The 25,488-nt window shown below is 43.8% G+C and overlaps 1 protein-coding gene across 6 annotated transcripts in view; it reads left to right on the forward strand.

The window, feature by feature from the left end:
- Positions 1-25,488, forward strand: part of LOC115199720 (semaphorin-6A) — a 95,690-nt gene that overhangs the window by 57,947 nt on the left and 12,255 nt on the right. For 4 of the 6 annotated variants that reach the window (XM_029762086.1, XM_029762089.1, XM_029762088.1 and 1 more), the window contains 12 exons: positions 4,666-4,785; positions 5,214-5,302; positions 7,296-7,513; positions 8,217-8,348; positions 9,136-9,291; positions 10,357-10,530; positions 11,417-11,557; positions 11,724-11,801; positions 13,677-13,735; positions 15,807-15,827; positions 15,999-16,061; positions 17,951-18,106. In XM_029762086.1, the coding sequence (XP_029617946.1) occupies positions 4,666-4,785; positions 5,214-5,302; positions 7,296-7,513; positions 8,217-8,348; positions 9,136-9,291; positions 10,357-10,530; positions 11,417-11,557; positions 11,724-11,801; positions 13,677-13,735; positions 15,807-15,827; positions 15,999-16,061; positions 17,951-18,106 (1,407 nt within the window). The remainder of the gene's footprint in view (positions 1-4,665; positions 4,786-5,213; positions 5,303-7,295; positions 7,514-8,216; positions 8,349-9,135; positions 9,292-10,356; positions 10,531-11,416; positions 11,558-11,723; positions 11,802-13,676; positions 13,736-15,806; positions 15,828-15,998; positions 16,062-17,950; positions 18,107-25,488) is intronic. The other 2 variants (XM_029762090.1, XM_029762091.1) reach the window with 2 other exon arrangements.

Here is a 25,488-nt window from a genome sequence, read left to right on the forward strand (position 1 = left end):
TTGCCCAGGCCACATCTGCAGTCCTCATGCCTTCTTGCAGCATGCCTAAGGCACATTCACGCAGATCAACAGGGACCCTGGGCATCTTTCTTTTGGTGTTTTTCAGAGTCAGGAGAAAGGCCTCTTTAGTGTCCTACGTTTTCATAACTGTGACCTTAATTGCCTACTGTCTGTAAGCTGTTAGTGTCTTAATGACTGTTCCACAGGTGCATGTTCATTAATTGTTTATGATTCATTGAACAAGCATGGGAAACCATGTTTAAAAACTTTACAGTGAAGATCTGTAAAGTTATTTGGATTTTTACAAATTATCTTTGAAAGACAGGGTCCTGAAAAAAAATATTTTTTTGCTGAGTTTACAAAAGTATGTGGAAACCCCTTCAAATTAGTGCATTCGGCTATTTCAGCCACACTCGTTGCTGACAGGTGTATAAAATAGAACACTCAGCCATGCAATCTCCATAGACAAACATTGGCAGAAGAATGACCTCACTGAAGAGTGATGGCACCGTCATATGCTGCCACCTTTCCAACAAGTCAGTTCGTCAAATGTATGCCCTGCTAGAGCTGCCTCAACTGTAAGTGCTGTTATTGTGAAGTGGAAACGTCTAGGAGCCGCAAAGTGGTAAGCCACACAAAGTCACAGAATGTGTCATTTGTCCTCGGTTGCAACACTCATTACAGAGTTCCAAACTGCCTCTGGAAGCAACGTCAGCACAATAACTTTTCGGTGGGAACTTCATGAAATGGGTTTCCATGGCCGGGCAGCCACACACAAGCCTAAGATCACCATGCGCAATGACAAGCGTCGTCTGGAGTGGTGTAAAGCTCACCGCCATTGGACTCTGGAGCAGTGGAAACGTGCTCTCTGGAGTGATGAATCTCGCTTCAACATCTGTTAGTCCGACGAACAAATCTGGGTTTGGCGGATGCCAGGATAATGCTACCTTCCTCAATGCATAGTGCCAACTGTAAAGTTTGGTGGGGGAGGAATAATGGTCTGGGGCTGTTTTTCATGGTACGGGCTAGGCCACTTAGTTCCAGTGAAGGGAATCTTAACACTACATCATACAATGACATTATAGACGATTTTTTGCTTCCAACTTTGGGGCAACAGTTTGGGGAAGGCCCTTTCCTGTTTCAGCATGACAACGCCCCCGTGCACAAAGCGAGGTCCATACAGAAATGGTTTGTCGAGATCGGTGTGGAAGAACTTGACTGGCCTGCACAGAGCCCTGAGCTAACCCCCATTGAACACCTTTGGGACGAATTGGAATGCCAACTGCGAGCCAGGCCTAATCACCCAAGATCAGTGCCCGACCTCACTAATGCCCTTGTGGCTGAATGGAACCCGCTGCCCGCAGCAATGTTCCAACATCTAGTGGAAACCCTTCCCAGAAGAGTGGATCTTGTTATAGCAGCAATGGTGGCACCAACTCCATATTAATGCCCATGATTTTTCCTCTGACACCGACTGGTATAGAGGTCCTGGATGGCAAGAAGCTTGGCCCCAGTGATGTACTGGGCCGTTCGCACAACCCTCTGTAGTGCCTTGCGGTCAGAGGCTGAGCAGTTGCCATAGCAGGCAGTGATGCAACCAGTCAGGATGCTCTCGATGGTGCAGCTGTAAAACCTTTTGAGGATCTGAGGACCCATGCCAAATCTTTTCAGTCTCCTGAGGGGGAATTGGTTTTGTCATGCCCTCTTCACGACTGTCTCGGTGTGCTTGGACCATGTTAGTTTGTTGGTGATGTGGACACCAAGGAACTTGAAACTCTCGTCCTGCTCCACTACAGCCCCATTGATGAGAATGGGGGCGTGCTCGGTCCTCTTTTTCCTGTAGTCCACAATCATCTCCTTTGTCTTGATCACTTTGAGGGAGAGGTTGTTGTCTTGGCACCACATGGCCAGGTCTCTGACATCTTCCCTGTAGGCTGTCTCATCGTTGTCAGTGATCAGGCCTACCACTGTTGTGTCAATGGCAAACTTAATGACGGTGTTGGAGTTGTGCCTGGCCGTGTAGTGATGAGTGAACAGGGAGTATAGGAGGGGACTGAGCACGAACCCCTGAGGGGCCCCTGTGTTGAGGATCAGAGTGGCGGATGTGTTGTTACCTACCCTTACCAGCTGAGGGCGGCCCGTCAGGAAGTCCAGGATCCAGTTGCAGAGGAAGGTGTTTAGTCTCAGGGTCCGTAGCTATTGATGAGCTTTGACGGCACTATGGTATTGAACGCTGAGCTGTAGTCAATGAATAGCATTCTCACATAGGTGTTCCTTTTGTCCAGGTGGGAAAGGGCAGTGTGGAGTGCAATTGAGATTGCATCATCTGTGGATCTGTTGAGGGGGCATTCAAATTGGAGTGGGTCTAGGGTTTCTGGTATAATGGTATTGATGTGAGCTATGACTAGCCTTTCAAAGCACTTCATGGCTACAGACGTGAGTGCTACGGGTCGGTAGTCATTTAGGCAGGTTACCTTAGTGTTCTTGGGCACAGGGACTATGGTGGTCTGCTTAAAACATGTTGGTATTACAGACTCAGATAGGGAGAGGTTGAAAATGTCAGTGAAGAGACTTTCCAGTTGGTCAGCGCATGCTCGCAGTACACGCCTTGGTAATCAGTCTGCGGCCTTGTGAATGTTGACATGTTTAAAGGTCTTACTCACATCGGCTGCGGAGAGCGTGATCACACAGTCTTCCGGAACAGCTGGTGCTCTCATGCATGTTTCAGTGTTATTTGCCTCTAAGCGAGCATAGAAGTAGTTTAGCTTGTCTGGCAGCTCTCAGCTGTGCTTCCCTTTATAGCCTGTAATGGTTTGCAAACCCTGCCCCATCAGACGAGCGTCAGACCCGTTGTAGTACGATTCGATCTTAGTCCTGTATTTACGTTTTGCCTGTTTGATGGTTCGTCGGAGAGCATAGTGGGATTTCTTATAAGCGTCCGGGTTAGAGTCCCGCTCCTTGAAAGCGGCAGCTCTAGCCATTAGCTCAGTGAGGATGTTGCCTGTAATCCATGGCTTCTGGTTGGGGTATGTACGTACGGTCATTATGGGGACAACATGTGGAGTATTCCTCAATGCCATCGGAAGAATCCCGGAACATACTCCAGTATGTGCTTGCAAAACAGTCCTGTAGCTTAGCATCTGCTTCATCTGACCACTTTTTCATTGTCACTGGTGCCTCCTGCTTTAATGTTTGCTTGTAAGCAGGAATCAGGAGGATAGCATTATGGTCAGATTTGCCAAATGGAGGGCGAGGGAGAGCTTTGTATGCGTCTCTGTGTGTGGAGTAAAAGTGGTCCAGAGTTTTTTTTCCCCCTCTGGTTGCACATTTAACATGCTGATAGAAATTTGGTAAAACGGATTTAAGTTTCCCTGCATTAAAGTCCCCGGCTACTAGGAGCACCACCTCTGGGTGAGCGTGTTCTTGTTTGCTTATGACTGAATACAACTCATTCAATGCGGTCATTCAACAGCTATGAAAAATACAGATGAAAACTCTAGGTAGATAGTGTGGTCTACAGCTTATCATGAGATACTCTACCTCAGGCGAGCAATAGCTCAACACTTCCTTAGATATGATGTACCAGCTGTTATTTACAAAAATACATTGTCCGCCGCCCCTTATCTTAGCCAGACGCAGCTGTTCTATCCTGCCAGTACAGCGTATAACCAGTATGTTGATAGTGTAGGTAATCTATTTTATTTTCTAAAGATTGCTAGCAGAATGGAAGGAAGTGGGGGTTTATTCGATCGCCTACAAATTCTCAGAAGGCAGCCCGACCTTTGGCCCCTTTTTCTCTGCCTTCTCTTCACGCAAATCACGGGGATCTGGGCCTGTTCCCGGGAGAGCAGTATATCATTCTCGTTGGGCTCGTCAGACTCGTTAAAGGAAAAAAAGGATTCTGCCAGTCTGTGGTGAGTAATCGCAGTCCTGATGTCCAGAAGTTATTTTCGGTCATAAGAGACGGTAGCGGCAACATTGTGTACAAAATAAGTCAAAAAAAGAAGTTACAAACAATGCAAAGAAATGAACAAAAAACTATTGGTTGGGGACACGTAAAACGTCAGCCTTCTTCTCCGGCACCATCTTAATATGCCTTCTAAACACAAATGCATCTTTTGTAAATGATGTCTGAGTGTTGGAGTGTGCCCCTGACTATCCATACATTTTTAAACCAGAAAATGATGCCACCTGCTTTGCATAATAGAAGGAATTTGAAATGATTTATACTTTTATGTTTGATACTTAAGTATATTTTAGCAATTACATTTACTTTTGATACTTAAGTAGATTTGACTTTGACTTTTACTTGAGTAACTTTCTATTAAGGTATCGATACTTTTATTTAGTATGGCAATTGGGTACTTTTTCCACCACTGCTCTGAGACCATGTTGTTCAATTATGTAGTTAAAGTTTCCAATGCAGCCATCCATTTGAACCTGAGGAGCTGAGTTCATCCTCGCTGCGGATACTGTTCGCATCGAGGAGCGTGTGTGTGTGTGTCTGTTTTCTGTCAATGAGCCTGAGGTTTCTGTGTTTATCCATTTCTCTCGTCTTGGGTTCTCTACATGTTTGTGCATCCAGTGATCAACATCAGCATCTTTGTGTGTTTGGCCCATGACTGGTATGGTGGTTGACTTCTTATCCCTCTCTTCTCCCTCCAGATGGAAAGCTCTACTCCGCAACAGTAACAGATTTCCTAGCGATTGATGCAGTCATTTATCGTAGCCTTGGAGATAGCCCAACTTTGCGCACTGTCAAACATGACTCCAAGTGTCTCAAAGGTGAGGAGAGCCATCGGATATATAGACCTGAGGGTTGAAAGAGGTGATAACATGGACAATGAATGATGGGTTGGAAAACAAATCAGAGTTAGAGTGAAAGGGGGGTGATTTGAGGGATGATTTGCTATTGCAACACACTTTATTTGCTGCTGTCACTCTCACAACCAGTTCCATAGCAGTTATGTACTCAGGAAATTGGCTGCCCCTGGGAACGAAAAGAACATGACCAGGTTGTCAAAGCTGAATTGGGAGATCCCTCATTCCCCCCCACATGTAAATAGCCCCCTAATAGAGATGATGGATTGAGCTACTCCCTGTGCTGTGCCTGGGCTGTGCCTCACTGCAGACTGGGATTGATGCTTTAGGTATTGGGTGTAAAATGGGGTGTCTGATCTGTTTTGTGATGATATGCCTTCTTTTTTTCCCAGAGCCTTATTTTGTGCAGGCAGTTAACTACGGTGACTTCATCTACTTCTTCTATCGAGAAATTGCCATGGAGTACAACACAATGGGAAAGGTAAGTTGATTGAGGTTGTCTGTCCCTTTTCTTCTGCTCGAATCAGGGCTACTTCCTGCTGAACAGGAGAGAAAGGAAGCGCTTTGGGAAGTAAACAGGAAGTGGGTGTATCAAGTATCTGGAAGGGCGTTCAGCAAGACCAAAATGGTCAACCTTTTTCGATACAGAAAAACATTTGCAGGATGTAGGCCTAAAAATAGTTGAAAAACATGTTAATGCCGTCTGGAAAGTCATTTTGAAGTCTAAAAATATTCTCTAACTTGCATGTCCATGCTACTGTTTGACCTGTTGCTCACTCGTGCTGTTTCCTCAAAGCGTTTCGAAGTTTTTCTCCGAAATGAGACAGACAGGAAAAGAGAGGAAAGGAAAATTACTTTATTCTTCATTCAAGGTTTTAGACCAGAGGGATATGAAAGATGTTTCGATTATTTCTTTAATTTCAGTTTGTATGGAGAAGGTTTAATTGGGTACCTACAAGGAAATTATATAATTATATAAACATTATGTATTTTTGATTAAATGAGGGCGGGGGGGGGGGGGTCTATTCACCCAATTTCGACTGACATGTTGTACTGCACATGAATACCAAATACCAAGTGAAATCCTCTGGTTATTTTGAAAGGGATATCAATATAACGAAGCACGTGGAGTAGTGCGCAAAGTGGTTTGGTTGATCATTTGCGGTAGAGGAATGGTACTTTCTGATTGATTAACTGGAGTTTCTTTTGACAATCTGAAATGTAAGAAGTTCCACAGTCATTAATAATGTGGGCTGTTGTATATTTATGCAGGATTTAGATTTACAAGACCATGGCTCTGGTCTAAGAGATCTGCCTAGTTATGTAGACCGAATAGTAATAAGCTGTACCTTCTGTGAGTGAGCTGGTTGGGGAATAAGGAGAACAGCCAGACAACAGGTGTGTGGTGTAAATGTCAGCAAAACATAGGAGTTGATTATTGACTTCAGGAACCAGAGGAGGGAACATGCCCCGATCCATATCAACGGGACTGCAGTGGAGTGAGTCAGCAGTTTTAAGGTCCTCGGTGTCCACATCACCGAGGACTTGTCATGGACCACTCTGGTCAAGAGTGCGCAACAGTGTCTCTACTTCCTAAGGCGGCTGAAGAAATTGAGCATGCCACCCCGGGTCCTCTCTAAATACTACTGCTGCATCATCAACAGCGTCCTGACCGGTTGCATCACGGCCTGGTACGGGACCACAAGGCCCTCACTGGAACCGTGCTCCCACCTATCCAAATGGTGCCTGAGGAAGGCCCGCAGGATCATCAAGGACCCCACACACCCCAGCCATGAGCTGTTCACTCCCTTACCATCGGGCAGACGGTATCAGAGCATGAGGTCTGATACCAACAGGCTCAGAGACCGTTTCTATCTACAACCCATCAGACTTCTGAACACTTGAACTGGACTGACCACCTGCTCTGATTCTCCATTCCATAGCACACATGTGTAACTGATGTGAAATGGCTAGCTAGTTAGCGGGGTGCACACTAACAGCGTTTCAATCGGTGACGTCACTCGCTCTGAGACCTTGAAGTAGTTGTTCCCCTTGCCGTGGCTTTTGTGGCGCGATTGGTAACGATGCTTCGTGTGTGCAGAGGGTCTCTGGTTTGAGCCCAGGTAGGGACGAGGAGAGGGACAGAAGCTATACTGTTACTCACTGCACAATTTAAAACTTGCCCCCAATCCCCCCTTCCCCAAAACACGTGTAAATGTTGGACTATAAATTGTCCCTTCCTGTATTATGCTTATGCTAAAATGTTTATTCTATTCTACTGAGCCATTTACTTTATGTTCATTTTCTTATCTTTTCTTATTTCTTGATGTTGTCGCATTGTCGACAGGAACCTGCAAGTAAGCATTTTGTTGGATGGTGTATGCCATGTGTATCCCGTACATAAGACTACTAAAACTTAAAACTTGAAACTGGGTGTGTCTGAAATATCTACTGAGTGTGTGTGCGTTGTGCAGGTGGTGTTCCCCCGTGTGGCCAGGGTGTGTAAGAACGACCGGGGCGGCTCCCAGAGAGTTCTAGAGAAACAGTGGACGTCCTTCCTAAAGACCCGTCTCAACTGCTCCATCCCAGGAGACTCCCACTTCTACTTCAACATTCTGCAGGCCGTCACCGACGTCATCCACATCAACGGACGCGACGTTGTCATGGCAACCTTCTCCACACCTTACAACAGGTACGAGGGCCGGCAGACACACTGAAGGAAATCAATTTCCCAGGCCACCCCAGCGCGTAACTCACTGTCACAGTAGTTGTGTGCCCTTTGGTCAGGTGTGTAATGTAATTCCTGCATTATTCATATTGAGAAAGTAGAATAATTTAAGTGTGAGTTTTTATCTAGATTGAAATTACAAAGGAGCAGTAGAGCTGCTACATATTGTAATTCCCATTTTATGGTGGTTTTTAGGCAGTAAGACAATTGCTTGTGACAATGCAATTGAGCATGGTTAATGGGCATTAAAAGTCAATGAAGCGGCTTGGAATTTCTATAATTCGAATTTGATCCGGGCATGAATCGCAGTTAGTGAGCGAAATGAGAGGGAACAGATTTTGACTGGAGGTAGCATTCAGGATTTATTAGCCATTCATTTAACCAAGTTCCTTGGCAGCATGGCTTGCCTCTCGCTCTGTACATAGCCAACGCTGGCTGATTACTAAGATTTACAGCCTTGGCCATGAGGTTAACAGAATAACAGCTCTGTAACCGTCACAATCCTGTCCTTGTACATGCTGTCTCTTAATGCCAAGGCAGCTGAAATGCCCATAAGAAATGACTGGGAAATAGTGATTCAGAGCTATGCTATTCACAGTTTGCACAGAGTGGAGTCCTATCAATCGGACTGAGGATTTTCTTTTGGGGGGGTGGGATGTTTCTACAGCATTCCTGGGTCGGCCGTCTGCGCCTATGACATGGCTGAGGTGGCCAATGCGTTCATGGGACGTTTCAAAGAGCAGAAGTCCCCTGATTCCACCTGGACACCTGTTCCTGAGGATAAAGTTCCAAAACCAAGGTATGCCCCCCTCTCCCACACACAAACAAAGTCACACCCGCAGCATGAAAGAAGCTCGATATCAGCAAACAAAGCATGAGATCATATTCCAGATGGCTGCCTACTTCTACAAATGCACCAGCCTGATAAATCTCCATCTCTGCGTTCCTAATTACCCGGCAAAGAGCAGCTCTTTTTCTCTAAAAACCGAGATCTGTGGAGGGGGATCGTAAGTGGTGTATATCCCCATATGGCTGATGATGTGGAGAGCAACAGGATACCACCCCTGGTGATTAGCATAAAATGATATGTTTGTGTAAAACAAGGTCAGGTGTTAATGAGATCTGAAATCTACATCTTGTTTATTCAATTTCATTTCTGTCAACGTTATCGGCAGACAAACAGAAGGGAGTTTTCATAATGTTGCCCAGGTTTTTTTTACTGTCTCTTCTGCAGCAGCAGCAGACATGCCATGTGTCATCGTCTCCCTGACTGACCTGCCTCTGGTGCTCTCTTTATGTACTGTAGACCTTATTACATTCTGCAGTGTCTACCATGGAAAAGAGATTGAATCAGACCGTTTCAATGTGGATAACTTGGTGGATTCTTTGGCCTGGGTGTACCGTAGTACAGTAAAACCTTTTTTATGGCTGTCGAGAGGTGAGATGTCTTTGAACGGATCTCCTGTTGAAGGCAGCTCCACTTTTACAGGGCCCCTCTCCTCTGCTCCTCTGTCCTTATAAAGAGATCAAATGGCCGCTCTAGGACTCTCTCCTGTTTGATTCCCTGCTGCTTTCATCCACTTCAGGCCCGGGTGCTGTGCTGGCGCTTCGTCCTTAGAGAAGTACAAGGTGTCCAACGAGTTCCCTGACGACACCCTGAACTTCATCAAGCAGCACCCTCTCATGGATGAAGCTGTTCCCGCTATCGCTAACAGGCCCTGGTTTCTCAAGACCATGGTGCGGTGAGTATAGCATCACTAGCTAGCTTGCCAGATAGGTCTGGGTTATGGGTGGATTTCATCAACGTCATGCATGCATTATGCATTACTATTTGTAATAACCGGTGGAATCTTTATATAAATGCATCGTAGTAACATTTGTGATTTAAATGGCAGGGCACATAGCAAAGTGTTATGTTACATGCAATGTCAGCAGTTAAAAGCATTATACAAGTCTAAAGCAGTCACTTTTATGAGGGCATATGGTGGAGAGGCGGTTTAAGTATCTATGTCACAGCCTCTGTGTGTAGTATGACTCTGACACAGGAAGTCAACTGAAAACTGACTCTGTAATAGGACTTTATCGCATCTATTCCCCAAAGGGACATCTCTGAATTCAAGCTTTTGTTACAAATTGGAGTGGACTATCAAATCCTATCCAACTATGAAAACCTATTCTGTTCCCCGATGTACAGTATGTTCCAGCACCTGGCCAGTCACAATCTGTAGGTTGTCCCTCTTAAGATTTCCCATTATGGGACAAAATCATGGGCATAGTTCTTGAGGTTGGTGTTATTCTCAGGACAGAACCATATAATACTTGCTTTTATTGTTTATGGTACAAAACCATGGGCATAGTGAACACAGACATTCAATGTCATTTCAAACCAAGCAGTCTGAGTGGGAGAAAAGGCCTCTTCTCATTAATTTGATTGTGATGTGCGCATTTACTCCAGTAATGTAAAATCATCTTGTGCTCTCATTCCAGCGTTCAGGCATTGCACATGTTTTATATCGGGTGACCCTGTGTAAAGAAGAGATGTCTTTAAACAGCCAGATGGAGAGGATGTGGGGTCCTTAAATTACTGCATAATGTCTTTAATAATTTCCATCTCACTGAATGAATAGCTATGAAAATGTATTTGCGTATGGATCTGCAAATTATACATCCTTATGATAACACTAGGGGCTCCATGGTCTAAATGTAATTGGATATTCTTCTAGATAACACTCAGTGGAGTTCAGGCCCAAAAATTAAATCAGGAAATCCATAAATGTGTTATTCCCGGTATTTCATATCCCTTCCAGATACCGGCTCACCCGGATCTCCGTGGACAACGCTGCGGGACCCTATCGGAATCACACCGTCGTTTTCCTGGGCTCGGAGAAGGGGATCATTCTGAAATTCCTGGCCAAGATGAACAGCGGTTTGCTGAATGACAGTCTCTTTCTGGAGGAGCTCAACGTGTATAACCCGGAGAAGTGCGTATTCCATTAGCCAGCCATGCTACCTAAACCAGCAGCACTACCCCAGCCCACCAGATGGCTACTCTATCATTTAAAGCGTTTCATCAGGTTACACTGCACTGACCACAGCTCTTAAATTAAAGAGCCGGCCCTGGAGCTTCAGTAACGGGGGCTCTGACCGCAAAGCTTTACTCTTACAAATGCAGGATGATTAAAGAAAACAGAGAGGGACTGCGTTAGTCTTTAAAGCCAGACTGAGATCTCTCCTTAATACATTATGAAGGGGCTTTTGGAATATTTGGAATGGAAGTAAATGAGGGAAAAATCTGCCTGGGCCTTGCCAATGCAAATATTTACATGACAGGCCTGATGATGGGGTAGAGTCAGTGAGTGGGGATGAGAGGCAGGGCTTTTAAGGTGACGGGCGTTTGTTATCCAACATTGTAGCGTCACGTGACATGGGTGGGTGTGGAATAAAGTAAGAGCCCCCTCTTTCCCTCTACCCCCTGTCCTCTTAGCATAGGCAGAGCAGTCTCTGGCCCGCAACCATCTGGCCCGAGTGGATAGCTCAAGTGACTTGCTGGGTTGGATCAGGATCTGGGTTTGCCCACCGCGCACTATATAGTGTAGATGGACTATAAGCTCTAATTGAGGGCTCTAATGCAGGGCTGGAGGTAAATCCCTCCTCTGGGGTAGATGGATGCTCTGCACAGGGGGATTAGCGTGGGGCTCTCTTATACCCCGCAGACAAAGACGCTTGGGTGGGGCTTTGAGCTCCTATCAACAAAGACTGGAGCTGTTTTAAGTGCTCTCTTAGTGTTGACAACTCATGCCATCCATCTGTCTGTCTGTCTGTCTGTCTCGCTCTCTGCCTTGTCGCTAACTCTAACTCCCCATCCAGGTGCAGCATCGATGGTGTGGACGACAAACGTATCGTCAGCATGCAGATCGACAACCAGGGCCACTCTCTGTTTGTGGCCTTCACCTCCTGTGTGGTCAAGGTGCCTCTCTCTCGCTGTGAGAGGCATGGCAAATGCAAGAAGTAGGTTTAGAAATAAAACCCTGCATCCATCCATTCTCTTAGATTCAGGACTTTTGTAATGCATTTGTAATGTCATAACTAATCAGTCTTCAGGAAAGTAAAAGAAAGGCTGTTAAGATAAACGCTGTGATGAGAGCTGTGTGTGTCTGTGGTGTGTTTCCTCCAGATCATGTATTGCCTCCAGGGATCCCTACTGCGGCTGGGTGTCCGAAGGAGCATGCAGACAGGTGGTGCTCGACCCAAAGTGCGTTCCTGCTCATTCCACTAAAATACTATCAATTTCATGTACAGTAGTCATAATACAATCTGTGCCATATGATGACTGGTGACCTCAATGACTTCACTCTATCTATACAGTTGCAGTTTCTATGATTAGTCACATTTTTGTGGTGCTCTATATTTTCTTCTAGCTGAAATGGTCATTGGAAAGGCTGATGGAAGGAAAGGGATATTTGCTCTGGCGCTGAGGCTGGGACTGGGTCATCGGTTTGCGAGGAGGGGCTTGATGGTCACCATAATTTGTAGCTATATTTATGACACAGAACTAGATGCATTTTGAACAAACAGCATATGAGGTTTCAGTGGGTGGAAAGCAATTTTACAGATGAAGTCATAATAAAGGAACAGCTTTTGATGTTAAATGAATTTAATCCCAGCCAAATGATTGGTCTCGCATGCTACATTACGATATCCTATTATTATTTCTAAAGCCTGGGCCTCTCGACTGTTCTGATTGAGTTTCCACTTTGGAAATTGAGTAGACAGAGGCATTAGGAGGTTAGATGACCTCACTTTTTACTGTACAATATTTCTAAGTGAGTGAGTGGGGATTCGAGAGCTATTATCTGTTGGTTTTGTGGCGAGCTATTGATAGCATTTGGACGGACACGTCCCAGTGTTTAACAAAAGGCCTTAATACGAACAGGCCCTGGAGAGACTCGGTTTCTCTCTCTCTCCCCTTTCACTCTCTCTCCCCTCTCTCTTACACCCCGCTCACGCTTTCTCTCTCTTTCCCCCTCTCTCTCGCTTTCTCTCTCTCTTTCCCCCTCTCTCTCTCTTTCTCTCTCTCTCTCTCTCTCTCTCTCTCTCTCTCTCTCTCTCTCTCTCTCTCTCTCTCTCTTTTCTCTCAATTCAATTAAATTCAATTTGCTTTATTGGCATGACGTAACAATGTACATATTGCCAAAGCTTATTTTGGATATTTACAATATATCTCTCTCTCTCTCTCTCTCTCTCACTCTCTCTTTCTCCCTCTCCACATCCATCTGGACTTGGGGGATGATTTGCCAGCTCTTTCATGTCAAGATGCCTCTTTTAATGTCTGAAAACAGATTGGTCCCTCGTCACCTGCATATTCCCCCTGACCAGCTTGCATATGATGTGGTTCTGCTGTTGACTACTCCTCCCCATGCTAACACCTGTACTATAGTATAATAACAGGTTCCCACTTGCACCTCCCTCTTGCGTATTCCCCGAGAAAGCCAATGCTAGATAAATCGAGATCAGATTAAAAACTATGCAGCATGTGTGTGGAAAGGTTTTTTGGTTTTGTTCATGCAACTGTGCGTCTGGTTTGTAACTATATGTCTATGATAGGCAAATCAGATTAGGAGATACCAAGAGATGGATTTTGTTGTGCATTTCTTCTTTCTGCATTTCAGACAAAATGATTTGATTTAAGATCCTTCTTCTGGTTTGAAGCCTTGTAGACTGGCCTGTGTAGAGCATGATCCACGTTCTGATTGTGAGCAGTGATTTACAGAGTGTGGGCTGTCATCAGTGACTGTAATCTCTCTGACAGTTGGCCACTCTGTTTCACTGCATGTTTGGTGGTCCTTCAGGAGAGTCGGGTCTGAGCTGAGTATGGCTGGGAGAAAATGGCCTCTCTTTCACTAGAGCTGCCGCTGCCCTAGTGTCCACCTTCCTTTCTCCTCATTGGCCTGGCCCCTGGTCCCGATGTGTGTGATTAGATTATTGGACCGTAGACCTATATCGATAGTGATGGTAGACAGTCGGGTTGTCCTCCTGGCTGATTGTGCCTGTGCTTATCCTGTGTGAGTCCAGATCTGTCCAGGCCTGTGCTCAGTATTTCACCATGATGTCTCTGTTAATTATGCAGATCGACCTTCGAGCAGGACGTGGAGCATGGCAACACAGATGGACTGGGAGACTGCCAAAGTAAGCAGGCCTCTTCCCTCTGTTGATCTGGGCTCAATGTGCCTCTGTCCTACAGGATAGGGACGGGTCTTTCACCCCACCACAAACAGCAGAAAATACACACATCACACACACACACACACACACACACACACACACACACACACACACACACACACACACACACACACACACACACACACACACACACACACAGCCCCATGCCTAGTTAAATAAAATAAAATTACATCACTAAAGAGGCCTATACAACAACTGCTTGTATAGACTAGAGTAGAGCACATACAGTGAGGGGAAAAAAGTATTTGATCCCCTGCTGATTTTGTACGTTTGCCCACTGACAAACAAATGATCAGTCTATAATTTGAATGGTAGGTTTATTTGAACAGTGAGAAACAGAATAACAACAAAAAACTCCAGAAAAACACATGTCAAAAATGTTATAAAATGATTTGCATTTTAATGAGGGAAATAAGTATTTGACCCCTCTGCAAAACATGACTTAGTACTTGGTGGCAAAACCCTTGTTGGCAATCACAGAGGTCAGACGTTTCTTGTAGTTGTCCACCAGGTTTGCACACATCTCAGGAGGGATTTTGTCCCACTACTCTTTGCAGATCTTCTCCAAGTAATTAAGGTTTCGAGGCTGACGTTTGGCAACTCGAACCTTCAGCTCCCTCCACAGATTTTCTATGGGATTAAGGTCTGGAGACTGGCTAGGCCACTCCAGGACCTTAATGTGCTTCTTCTTGAGCCACTCCTTTGTTGCCTTGGCCGTGTGTTTTGGGTCATTGTCATGCTGGAATACCCATCCACGACCCATTTTCAATGCCCTGGCTGAGGGAAGGAGGTTCTCACCCAAGATTTAACTGTACATGGCCCCATCCATCGTCCCTTTGATGCGGTGAAGTTGTCCTGTCCTCTTAGCAGAAAAACACCCCCAAAGCATAATGTTTCCACCTCCATGTTTGACAGTGGGGATGGTGTTCTTGGGTGGGGATGGCATTCCTCCTCCTCCAAACACGGCGAGTTGAGTTGATGCAAAGAGCTCCATTTTGGTCTCATCTGACCAGAACACTTTCACCCAGTTGTCCTCTGAATCATTCAGATGTTCATTGGCAAACTTCAGACAGGCATGTACATGTGCTTTCTTGAGCAGGGGGACTATGGTCCCAGCTGCCTTGAGATCATTGACAAGATCCTCCCATGTAGTTCTGGGCTGATTCCTCACGTTCTCATGATCATTGCAACTCCACGAGGTGAGATCTTGCATGGAGCCCCAGGCCGAGGGAGATTGACAGTTCTTTTGTGTTTCTTCCATTTGCGAATAATCGCACCAACTGTTGTCACCTTCTCACCAAGCTGCTTGGCGATGGTCTTGTAGCCCATTTCAGCCTTGTGTAGGTCTACAATCTTGTCCCTGACATCCTTGGAGAGCTCTTTGGTCTTGGCCATGGTGGAGAGTTTGGAATCTGATTTATTGATTGCTTCTGTGGACAGGTGTCTTTTATACAGGTAACAAGCTGAGATTAGGAGGACTCCCTTTAAGAGTGTGCTCCTAATCTCAGCTTGTTACCTGTATAAAAGACACCTGGGAGCCAGAAATCTTTCTGATTGAGAGGGGGTCAAATACTTATTTCCATCATTAAAATGAAAAATCAATTTATAACATTTTTGACATGCGTTTTTCTGGATTGTTTTGTTGTTATTCTGTCTCTCACTGTTCAAATAAACCTAGCATTAAATTATAGACTGATCATTTCTTTGTCAGTGGGCATACGTACAAAATCAGCAGGGGATCAAATACTTTTTTCCCTCACTGTAGCTCTGTGTTAGTTTCTGGTTAATACCAATTAATTAGAAGAAAACAAGAAAACGAACACTTCAGAATCCTTTAACCAGAGAAGCACTATAGATCACAAAGATAAGAATTCCTATTTTCAGTTACGATCTTCAATTACTTTAAAGAGATGAATGAAAAGCTATTGAATGATCATGCCAATGTATCATTCATCTTGCAGCTTTAGCTTTTGCTCTTTGAAAACATTAACACATCTTTCCTTTGACTTTTTAGATACGTTTGTGGCCCTCAACGGTAAGTAACCACACTAAATTAACAAGATGATACCTACCCTCAACCTTATTTATTTTCAGCTCTTTACTTCTAGCAATTCTTTGCTCTCACCAAAATGAAACCCTGCCCACTATTTCACAGGAGACTAAATGAATTGAGCTTTAATTTAATTCATTTCTTTTCTTTCTGTAGATGTTCTGTCCAGTCCTCATGGTCATGAAAGGGCTCGCCAGGGTCATGAAAGGGCTCGCCATGGTCATTTTACTTTTGTTTTCCCCCAGTCTGTTTTAACGTGTAGTACTGTAGCTTCTAGCGCCCTCCCTAAATCCACTCCCTAGTGTTCAGAGTCCAGACCTTCTCTCCCCTCCACCCTCCTCCTGCCCTGGCCTGCTCTGCTGTGAAAGATCCCTAGACTGCAATGCAATAGTATTGATTTGTCCTGACCTTTTATTCCCTAATTGGATGGATCTTGTTGTTAATAGAAAAGGCCTCCGAGGTTCACTGTGGTTGACTGTGTTTATGCTTGATTCTTGGTGCTGGTTGATTGAAACCATTTCCCCCCCAGGCTTATGAAGAAAAATGATAAACAGTCTTGGTTAGCCTGCAGTGATGTCACAGTCTTCCATTGCACCTCACACATCACACTTGAGCTGTACAAGATTCACACTCCCATAAGGAATGACAAGAATAGCAATTTTTTTGAAGTCATTCCAGAAATACCCCCCACACTCCTTCTTTTCTACCCCCTGTATTTCTCCCCTATTTCCCCCATTTCTTCCTGTCAAATACAAAGCGTTTGCTATTTCAATGCAGCTCAACAGTAGTGTGTTTATTCTCCCCAAGGTCTGACTGTGTTTTTGAGGCAGTCAAACCCAGGCATTTCAGGTTCCGACGCAGACTGTTGATATAATATTTAAATGCAACTGCAAATGCCCCCCCAGACAAGCCACTGCCTCTAATTAATTTATAAAAAAGGTATCTGCACAAGTCGGCAGTTTAGGATTTTATTTTCCAAGGAGCTGATCCTCCGACTCCGTATGTGTGTCATCTGCCTGAATTGCACTTCCCCTGGCCGTGGAAAATGAATTATAAAATAGTCCTGTCACGCTAATCTCTCAGCCCACAGTGCATTGTTAAATAAATCATTTTAATTATTGCCACGCGGAGGCTGCGGGGCTGTTGTGCATGGAAGACCAACAGCAACAATCCCGGCCCACTACCACCGCTCCCCCTCCCCCACCAGCCTCTCTATCCACAACCACCACTCATGAGAAAGCGTGTTAAAATGGTTTACTGTGAGCTGGCCTGATTAACATACGAGCTGTTGATTACAGTATGGTCGCTCACCGCCTGGGAGTAGCCTCAAATTATTGCTCTAAACAGGAGAGACGTGGGGATGGTAATGTGATAATGTGATTTATATGATTTTATTGTCAGAGGAGCTACCAAAGTATACAGACTGGAACTTAAGGCGGAGGTAGAACGATATTGATATAACATAGAAAAATAACGGAGTATGGTAGGGTCTAATTTTAGTCCTGTTTTAACTGTGGCCAGCGATAGGCCAGAAGTGCATGGTGTCATTAAGGAGTGTAATCAGAAGGGTAATTTAGGTTAGAGGACATTAATATCTTACCCCTCATGATTAATTTGGTCTTGAAGTTGGGCTTTTTCAAAACGCTCTACTAAATATAGCTGATAGATTGACATTGAAACGTAACGGGTAGAGGAGAGCCTGGGACGTGAAGAGAAGGGAGGATTGTTAGGGAGGGATCGGGCTTTTTCTTGCTCTTCATATCAAAGGTATGCTTCCCTGAGGAGATTGTGATAGGCGGTTCAGTTCTTGCCAGCAGCAGCGTGACATGTGAGTGAGGAAAGGAAAGGTTCTCCTCTCCTCAGAGACTCTCTATCGCTCCCTTCCTGCAAGGTCACAGCTCCCTAGAGATACAGGGTCCAGCAGTCAGTTGTCCAGGGTCGCCTCACTAGGCAGGCAGGCACACTGTCTTGTAGCTTCTCACAGCCCGTGTGTGTGTGTGTGTGTGTGTGTGTGTGTGTGTGTGTGTGTGTGTGTGTGTGTGTGTGTGTGTGTGTGTGTGTGTGTGAGAGAGAGTGTGAGGAGAGTTAACATGTGTTGTGTCCGGCAGGCCATCCCACCCTCCCATTCCCCACTACGGCCCATCCTCCTGCAGGAGGACCACTGGGTCGGGGCGGCATGGTGGAGCAGGCGGACACCCCCATGCCCTCAGATAACAGGGACCCCTATATGGCAGTGCCCTCTCAGACCCAGCAGGATGCCAATGGTAAGCCTTGGAATAGAAAAGTCCATTTCTCCTGTGGCAGGGATGAGATTTACTGTGTCTGCTTCCAGCTGACTAGCCCGGAACTGAAACAGTGTCAGGAGAGAACAAATTGCCACGCCCCGGAGAGAGAGATTTATTCAACAAAGACTCTAATGTCCCTGAGGAGATGTAATATACAGACCATTACGCTTGAGGAAAAAAAGGAAGATTTCACTGTATTTATTTCCACAAGAAGATGGCCCCAGTTTTATCTTGTCCAGGGACATGACATTGAATGCCCTTTTTTGCTGTCTTAACATCCCAGCGGGCTCAAGGTCACTTTAAACCCAGACACATAAAGATGCCGGGAGAAAACACAGACATGATTACACTGGCATGATCAATGTCATGTACCGTAATAGAGCGGGAAAACCATTACAAGTCCCATTACACCAAATGTAATGTCTTGTTGGTACATTACCTGAGTCATCTTCTTAGATAAGTGGTTGCCATGAGTAGATATTGATAATCAATAAGGATGATTAGAGGTGACCGGTGGCCTCATAGATATCCACAAAACACACACACACCAATGAGGAGTACAGCTAGAGGACTGTGTGTTAGGGTGAGGTCATCAGGGAGGAGGAGTCTATCTCTCTGGTACGTGGCAGTGTGTGAGGTCTCTGGGGTTGTACTGTAAGGATGGGTCACAATTCTCCACCCTTCTCCTGAAGTGACCACTTCCCATCACAGATTTGAAAGCATTGGTGAAAATATTGACTAGAGGGAGTTTCCTCCATTGTCATTGTCACCATCCATGATGGAAATTGTGAGAAATGCCTGGAAGGGTGGAGAATGGTGATGCAGTCTAGGTGAAGCTCAGTGAGCTAGCTGTCTCTCTCCTGTCGCTCTCCTCTCTGGAAGCTGGAAGCAGACACCTGTAGGCAGACCAGACAGACACAATGGTGGCAGAGAATACAGCATGCTTAAACAGCATCACCGTGGTGTTGCTACCCTCGTTGCTGTTACCTGGGTCCTGGCTGGCCCCGTCCATCATGGCAACCGAGTTAACAGCAACAAGGGCTCACATTCAAACTCAAGCTTCTCACAGTATTTTTTTATATTTTCTTTTCAATGTCACTTTTGCAGCTTGTCTCTGTATTATCAGTTCAGTTTCATCTGTAGCTGCTTTTTTTTATATGAAAGTGAGCTCTGATGATATTGTCTGTTTTGGTTCTGTGACTGTTTGCATGGCTTGGTTTTTAAACTCTGGTTTGACTATTTATGTTCTTGCTTGGATTACTTTGATGTATTAAGCTCCGTTTTGCCTTCATGCAGCTTAAACCATCGCTGCATGGCAATTGAGCACCACTTTCAACAGTACTCATCTCCTTATGTCCTTATCCCTCTCCCATGTGCAGGTGCATTTCTCTTCTCATTCCTAGCTCCAGGTGCCAAATGTACTGTGAAAACATAGTGCTGAGTGCCAATCTAACACATTAAGGTTATAGGGTATGACATCCACTGTCTCAAAGCATAACCTCCATCTTAGCCAAATGAACATGAATACTGAACATACAGTACAGGGAAATCTGAATTCTTCATCACCAGATGTTTTGGAACTAAATGTGGTTGCATTGACATTAATTAAACAAATTAAACTATAAATATTGCAGATGTATAACTCCCCAAATTCTGAGCCCCCAGATTCATCCTTGCTTGCAATTAAAATGATATAAAAGTCCAACTTTCTATTTTGAAGCTCACTCATTTGTGGGATCTGTTAATGAATATTACAGTACCAATATGTATTAGGGCAACACATTGGAATGATTAGAATGGTAAAATAATGAGTATCCGCACTGTGGATATTTAATAGTTCACCCTCTGCCAGAAAAGAGCACCAATGTTGCTTGGTGGCCATTGCTGTCCCAGTACATTTGAGCACCGTTGTGTCTGGGCTCATCTATCCGTGTGATATCCCACCTCTCCCTCCCGCGACCCTCCCTCCCCCTCTACCTCCCCCCGCACCACCATCTGCTACCATTGTGAACAGTCTCCCTTCCACAGGACCTTTCATCTGTCGAGATGGAATGTTCCAAGGCTGTACCTTATGTAGTGCAAATTTATTACTAATCATATTTATAGAGCATCCTACCCTCTACCAACTGAAGTCATATCTATCTATCTATCTATCTATCTATCTATCTATCTATCTATCCCCCCTGCCCTGTCTGAGGCAATGAGTCCCGTCCTCCCCCTCTCTGCCTCCTCTGCCCCGCCGACCTGTGGCCATCTCTGTGTGTCTCTCCAATTTATGGGTTCGTTACCAAAGCTGTCCAGACCGGGCGAGGTGGAAGGTGGGAAGGGGAGGGAGGGAGGAGGAATTCTCTCCCGTCGCTCTGTGGCCTTGGTCGTCTGTTGCACAGTCACTGTTCTAATCCCTCCATGGATACATATTTTGTGTTGTATTGTTTAACCCCATGAAGTTACACAGGAACATCATTGGATATGTTTAGTGTGGCAGCCCAATTCTGATGTTTTTTCACTACCTTCAGTGTTGGTATTTTACACTTGGAATAGACAGACAGTTAGCCAGTTGCATCTTGATCGGTTATTTTCAGCTTCAGTTGACTGGCACCTGTTTACCAAGGAGAGTGGCATGATAGAGGCACAACCTTGGAGTGGTGCCAATTACTGTGCCAAGATGTCATTTCAGTTTGAACACTCACCATTATCAGGCTGGAAAGTCTACTAGGAAACTCTGAATAAAGGGAATAATAGAAATTAGGTCCTCACTGCTCAGCGATCGAATTTTCTGTATTGTAATGTCTAAATAACAGAATTACTCAGGAAGCCTCTGATTGTATATACTGTAATGTAATATTTAGGTGAACTGGGATGATATGCCATCTCCTATTGAGTCTATATACAGTACGAGTCAAAGTTTGGACACACCTACTTATTCAAGGGTTTTTCTATATTTTACTATTTTCTACATGTTAGAATAATAGTGAAGATATCAAAACTATGAAATAACACATATTGAATCATGTAGTAACCAAAAAAGTGTTAAATAAATCATTTTTCAAAAGTAGCCACCCTTTGCCTTGATGACAGCTTTGCAAATTCTTGGCACTCTCTCAACCAGCTTCATGACTAGAGGGAGTCACCTAGAATGCATTTCAATTAGCAGGTGTGCCCTGTTAAAAGTTAATTTGTGGAATTTCTTTTCTTCTTAATGTGTTTCAGCAAATCAGTTGTGTTGTGACAAAGTAGGGATGGTATATAGAAGATAGCCTTATTTGGTAAAAGACCAAGTCCGTATTATGGCAAGAACAGCTCAAATAAGCAAAGAGAAATGACAGTCCATCATTACTGTAAGACATTTCTTCAAGTGCAGTTGCAAAAACCATCTAGCACTATGATGAAACTGGCTCCCATGAGGACCGCCACAGGAAAGAAAGACCCAGAGTTATTAGTTCATTAGAGTTACCAGCCTCAGAAATTGCCGCCCAAATAAATGCTTCGCGGAGTTCAGGTAACAGACACATCTCAACATCAACTGTTCAGAGGAGACTGTGTGAATCAAGCCTTCATGGTCGAATTTCTGAAAAGAAACCACTGCTGAAGGACACCAATAATAAAAAGAGACTTGCTTGGACCAAGAAACACGAGCAATGGACATTAGACCGGTGGAAATCTATTCTTTGGTCTGATGAGTCCACATTTGAGATTTTTGGTTCACAGTAGCGCACAGTAGGTGAACGGATGATCTCCACATGTGTAGTTCCCACCGTGAAGCATGGAGGAGGAGGTGTGATGGTGTGGGGGTGCTTTTCTGGTGATGCAGTCTGTGATTTATTTAGAATTCAAGGCACACTTAACCAGCATGTCTACCACAGCATTCTGCAGTGATACACCATCCCATCTGGTTTGCACTTAGTGGGACAATCATTTGTTTTTCAACAGGACAATGACCCAACACACCTCCAGGCTGTGTAAAGGCTATTTAATCAATAGGGAGAGTGATGGAGTGCTGCATCAGATGACCTGGCCTCCACAATCACCTGACAACCCAATTGAGATGGTTTGGGATGAGTTGGACTGCAGAGTGAAGGAAAGCAGCCAACAAGTGCTCAGCATATGTGGGAACTCCTTCATGACTGTTGGAAAAGCATTCCAGGTGAAGCTGTTTGAGAGAAGAGTGTGCAAAGATGTCATCAAGGCAAAGGGTGTCTACTTTGAAGAATCTAAAATCTAAATTATATTTTGATTTGTTTAACACATTTTTGGTTACTACATGATTCCATATGTGTTATTTCATGGTTTTGATGTTTTCACTATTATTCTACAATGTAGAAAATAGTAAAAATCAAGAAAAACCCTTCAATGAGTAGGTGTGTCCAAACTTTTGACTGGTACTATATGTTTCATTTCTTTGGACTTATATTCTTTAGACTAATATTGGTTGCAGAAGTCTAAAAAAAATTTCTGACCTGTTACTTTTACTTTTGAGCCTTTTATGTGAAGCTTCAAGCCACGGGTTTCCTTTCTCCCAATTAGCTTGCATTATGTTGCCCCTCTAGGTTGTCCTTTTCCTTTGCGTCAGAGACCACATACTGTACAGTGCCTCTGCATCCTCTTTGTCTTTTTCTAAGGTGGTCTTACATTTAAACCCAAGTCGCTCTCTTTAAATTATTCACCGTAAATTGCACTGCAATTAAATTAATGAATCATTTCCGCAGCATAAGTTTGATCTGAATAGATCTTCACATGCTTAGCTTGAGCACAATGTTCTTGATCATAAATCGGTGGTCTTTCAGTTGTAATTGTTTGACAAAATTAGTCGTTATGTGTGCATAGGTGCATGTAGCCATGACTCCAAGGCTGATGTGAAAAGATCTGATGTGATTGGTCAAAAGACCGATTAGTGGGAAAAAATAAAAAAATTGGGCTGCCTGTGTAAACACAGCCAACAGAGAAGGATATATGCCCAATCAACTAGAGCACATGTGTCAAACTCAAGGCCCATTCAATACAGCCTGCGGAGGGTTAAAAAAATTATAATTGGGACTAAAACCAAATGGAAACTGAAGAAATTTGAGTGGACTTACATCTCTTCACTCTGGATAGTCAGGGAGCATCGATTATTTAACATTTTTAATAGATTACAATTTTTTTGACAGCAAAGAAATGTAAAGAACTTTCAGTGCGGCCCTCCGTACATATGTGAAGACCGAATACTGCTCACGGGCAAAATGAGTTTGACACCCCTGAACTAGAGAGATAGCCTTTCCGAGCCTCCAACTAAAGAGTTTCATATACATATATCGTGTAGCTTAGCAGAGAGAATATGTAAATACAGTCATATTTGACTGTATATAGGTGTACAGTAATTGTGTATGAATTCAGTGAAGTCTCCAATATGCCCATAACAACTCCTATCATGAATCGGTTTATGGTCAAGTGTTTCCTCTTACATTGGCTCTTGGTGGACAAAGCATGTCTTGAGGGTATGCTTGGATGTCGAAAGGGTCTGTACATTGGTATCCTCTGCCGAGTACCCAACAACCGGATGTTCCGGTTTTCAGAGGAAAATGGAAAGAGAGCCTGTGGCACGTCTTTCGCATTTGGATGCTATCAAGGCAACACTCCATCTTAACTCCTCCTCCACATTTACTGGATTGGTTCAACAGTGCAGAAGAGAACCTCCCCCAACAGCTTTTTTTTTCTTCTCGTCAAGATCAGTATGTAGGAGATCTAGTTTCAGACGTTTCTTTTTTTGCCTGTTACAGTGCTTTCAGAAAGTATTTACATTCCTTGACTTTTTGAAAATGTTGTTGAATTCGCCTTTCAGGAGGACAATAACCTAAAACACAAGTGAATGTTCCTGAGTGGCCGAGTTACAGTTTTGACTTAAATATACTTGAAAATCGATAGCGAGACCTGAAAATGGTTGTCTAGCAATGATTAACAAACAATTTGACAGAGCTTGAAGAGTTTTGAAAAGAATAATGGGCAAATGTTGCACAATCCAGGTGTGGAAAGCTCTTAGACTTACCCAGAAGGTTAGGCAGCAATGGTAGTGGCAACAAACAGTGACAAACAAAATTGTTGCTTATTTCATAAAATCAGCTAATTAGTGAACTTCCATTTCCTAATAAACATCTCTGGACAAACACCCCTAATATATACAATAATCAATCCCTAAAATATACAAGACAATCACAATATGATACACAATAGGCATGAATAGGCAGACCATAGCATGCTATCCCAGGCATTTTCTTCTCACCTACGTACTGTAGTCTTACGACTCACTTTTGAGACATGCTACTATTTAGCAATTTTTTCAGTGAGAACTTCAAACTGCCTATGGAGGTTATACGTTTCAAATTCTTGGAAGACTACTCCAAAGAATAGTAGCCGAGTACAAAAAGGTTTCTTTCCCCATACCACTAATACATCTAAAAGGAACAACGTCTGTTTCACTCCTTCTAGTGGAATAGTTATGTTTATCCCGGGCCAAGTTAAAGTAGTTACATACAGTGCATTTGGAAAGTATTCAAACCCCTTGACTTTTTCCACATTTTGTTACGTTACAGCCTTATTCTAAAATTGATTAACCTGTTATGGCTAATATGACGACAGCCAGTGAAAGTGCAGGGCGGCAAATTCAAAACAACAAAAATCTCATAATTAACATTTCTCAAACATACAAGTATTATACACAATTTTAAAGATAAAATTCTCCTTAATCCAACCACAGTGTTTGATTTCAAAAAGGCTTTACAGCGAAAGCATAACATTAGATTATGTTAGGACAGCGCCTAAACAAGAAAAACCACACAGCCATTTTCCAAGCAAGGAGAGGCGTCACAAAAACCAGAAATACAGCTAAAATTAATCACTAACCTTTGATGATCTTCATCAGATGACACACCCAGGACTCAATGTTACAAAATACATGTATGTTTTGTTCGATAAAGTTCATATTTATATCCATAAACCCCATTTTACATTGGCGCGTGACGTTCAGAAAATGTATTGCCTCCAAAACTGCCAGTGAATGAGCACATCAATTTACAAAAATACTCATCATAAACGTTGATAAAATTTACAACAGTTATTGAAAGAATTATAGATACACTTCTCCTTAATGCAACCGCTGTGTCAGATTTTAAAATAGCTTTATGGCGAAAGCACATTTTTCAATATTCTGAGTACAGAGCTCAGCCATCCAAGCAAGCTATACAGTTACCCGCCAAGTTCTGGAGTCAACTAAACTCAGAATTAGTATTATAAATCTTTACTTACCTTTGATGATCTTCGTCGGAATGCAATCCCAGGACTCCCACAAGAAATGTTATTTTTTTGTTCGAAAACCTCCATATTTATGT

Source organism: Salmo trutta, chromosome 9 (genome assembly GCF_901001165.1).
Source record: "Salmo trutta chromosome 9, fSalTru1.1, whole genome shotgun sequence".
In the NCBI taxonomy this organism is placed as follows: Eukaryota; Metazoa; Chordata; class Actinopteri; order Salmoniformes; family Salmonidae; genus Salmo; species Salmo trutta.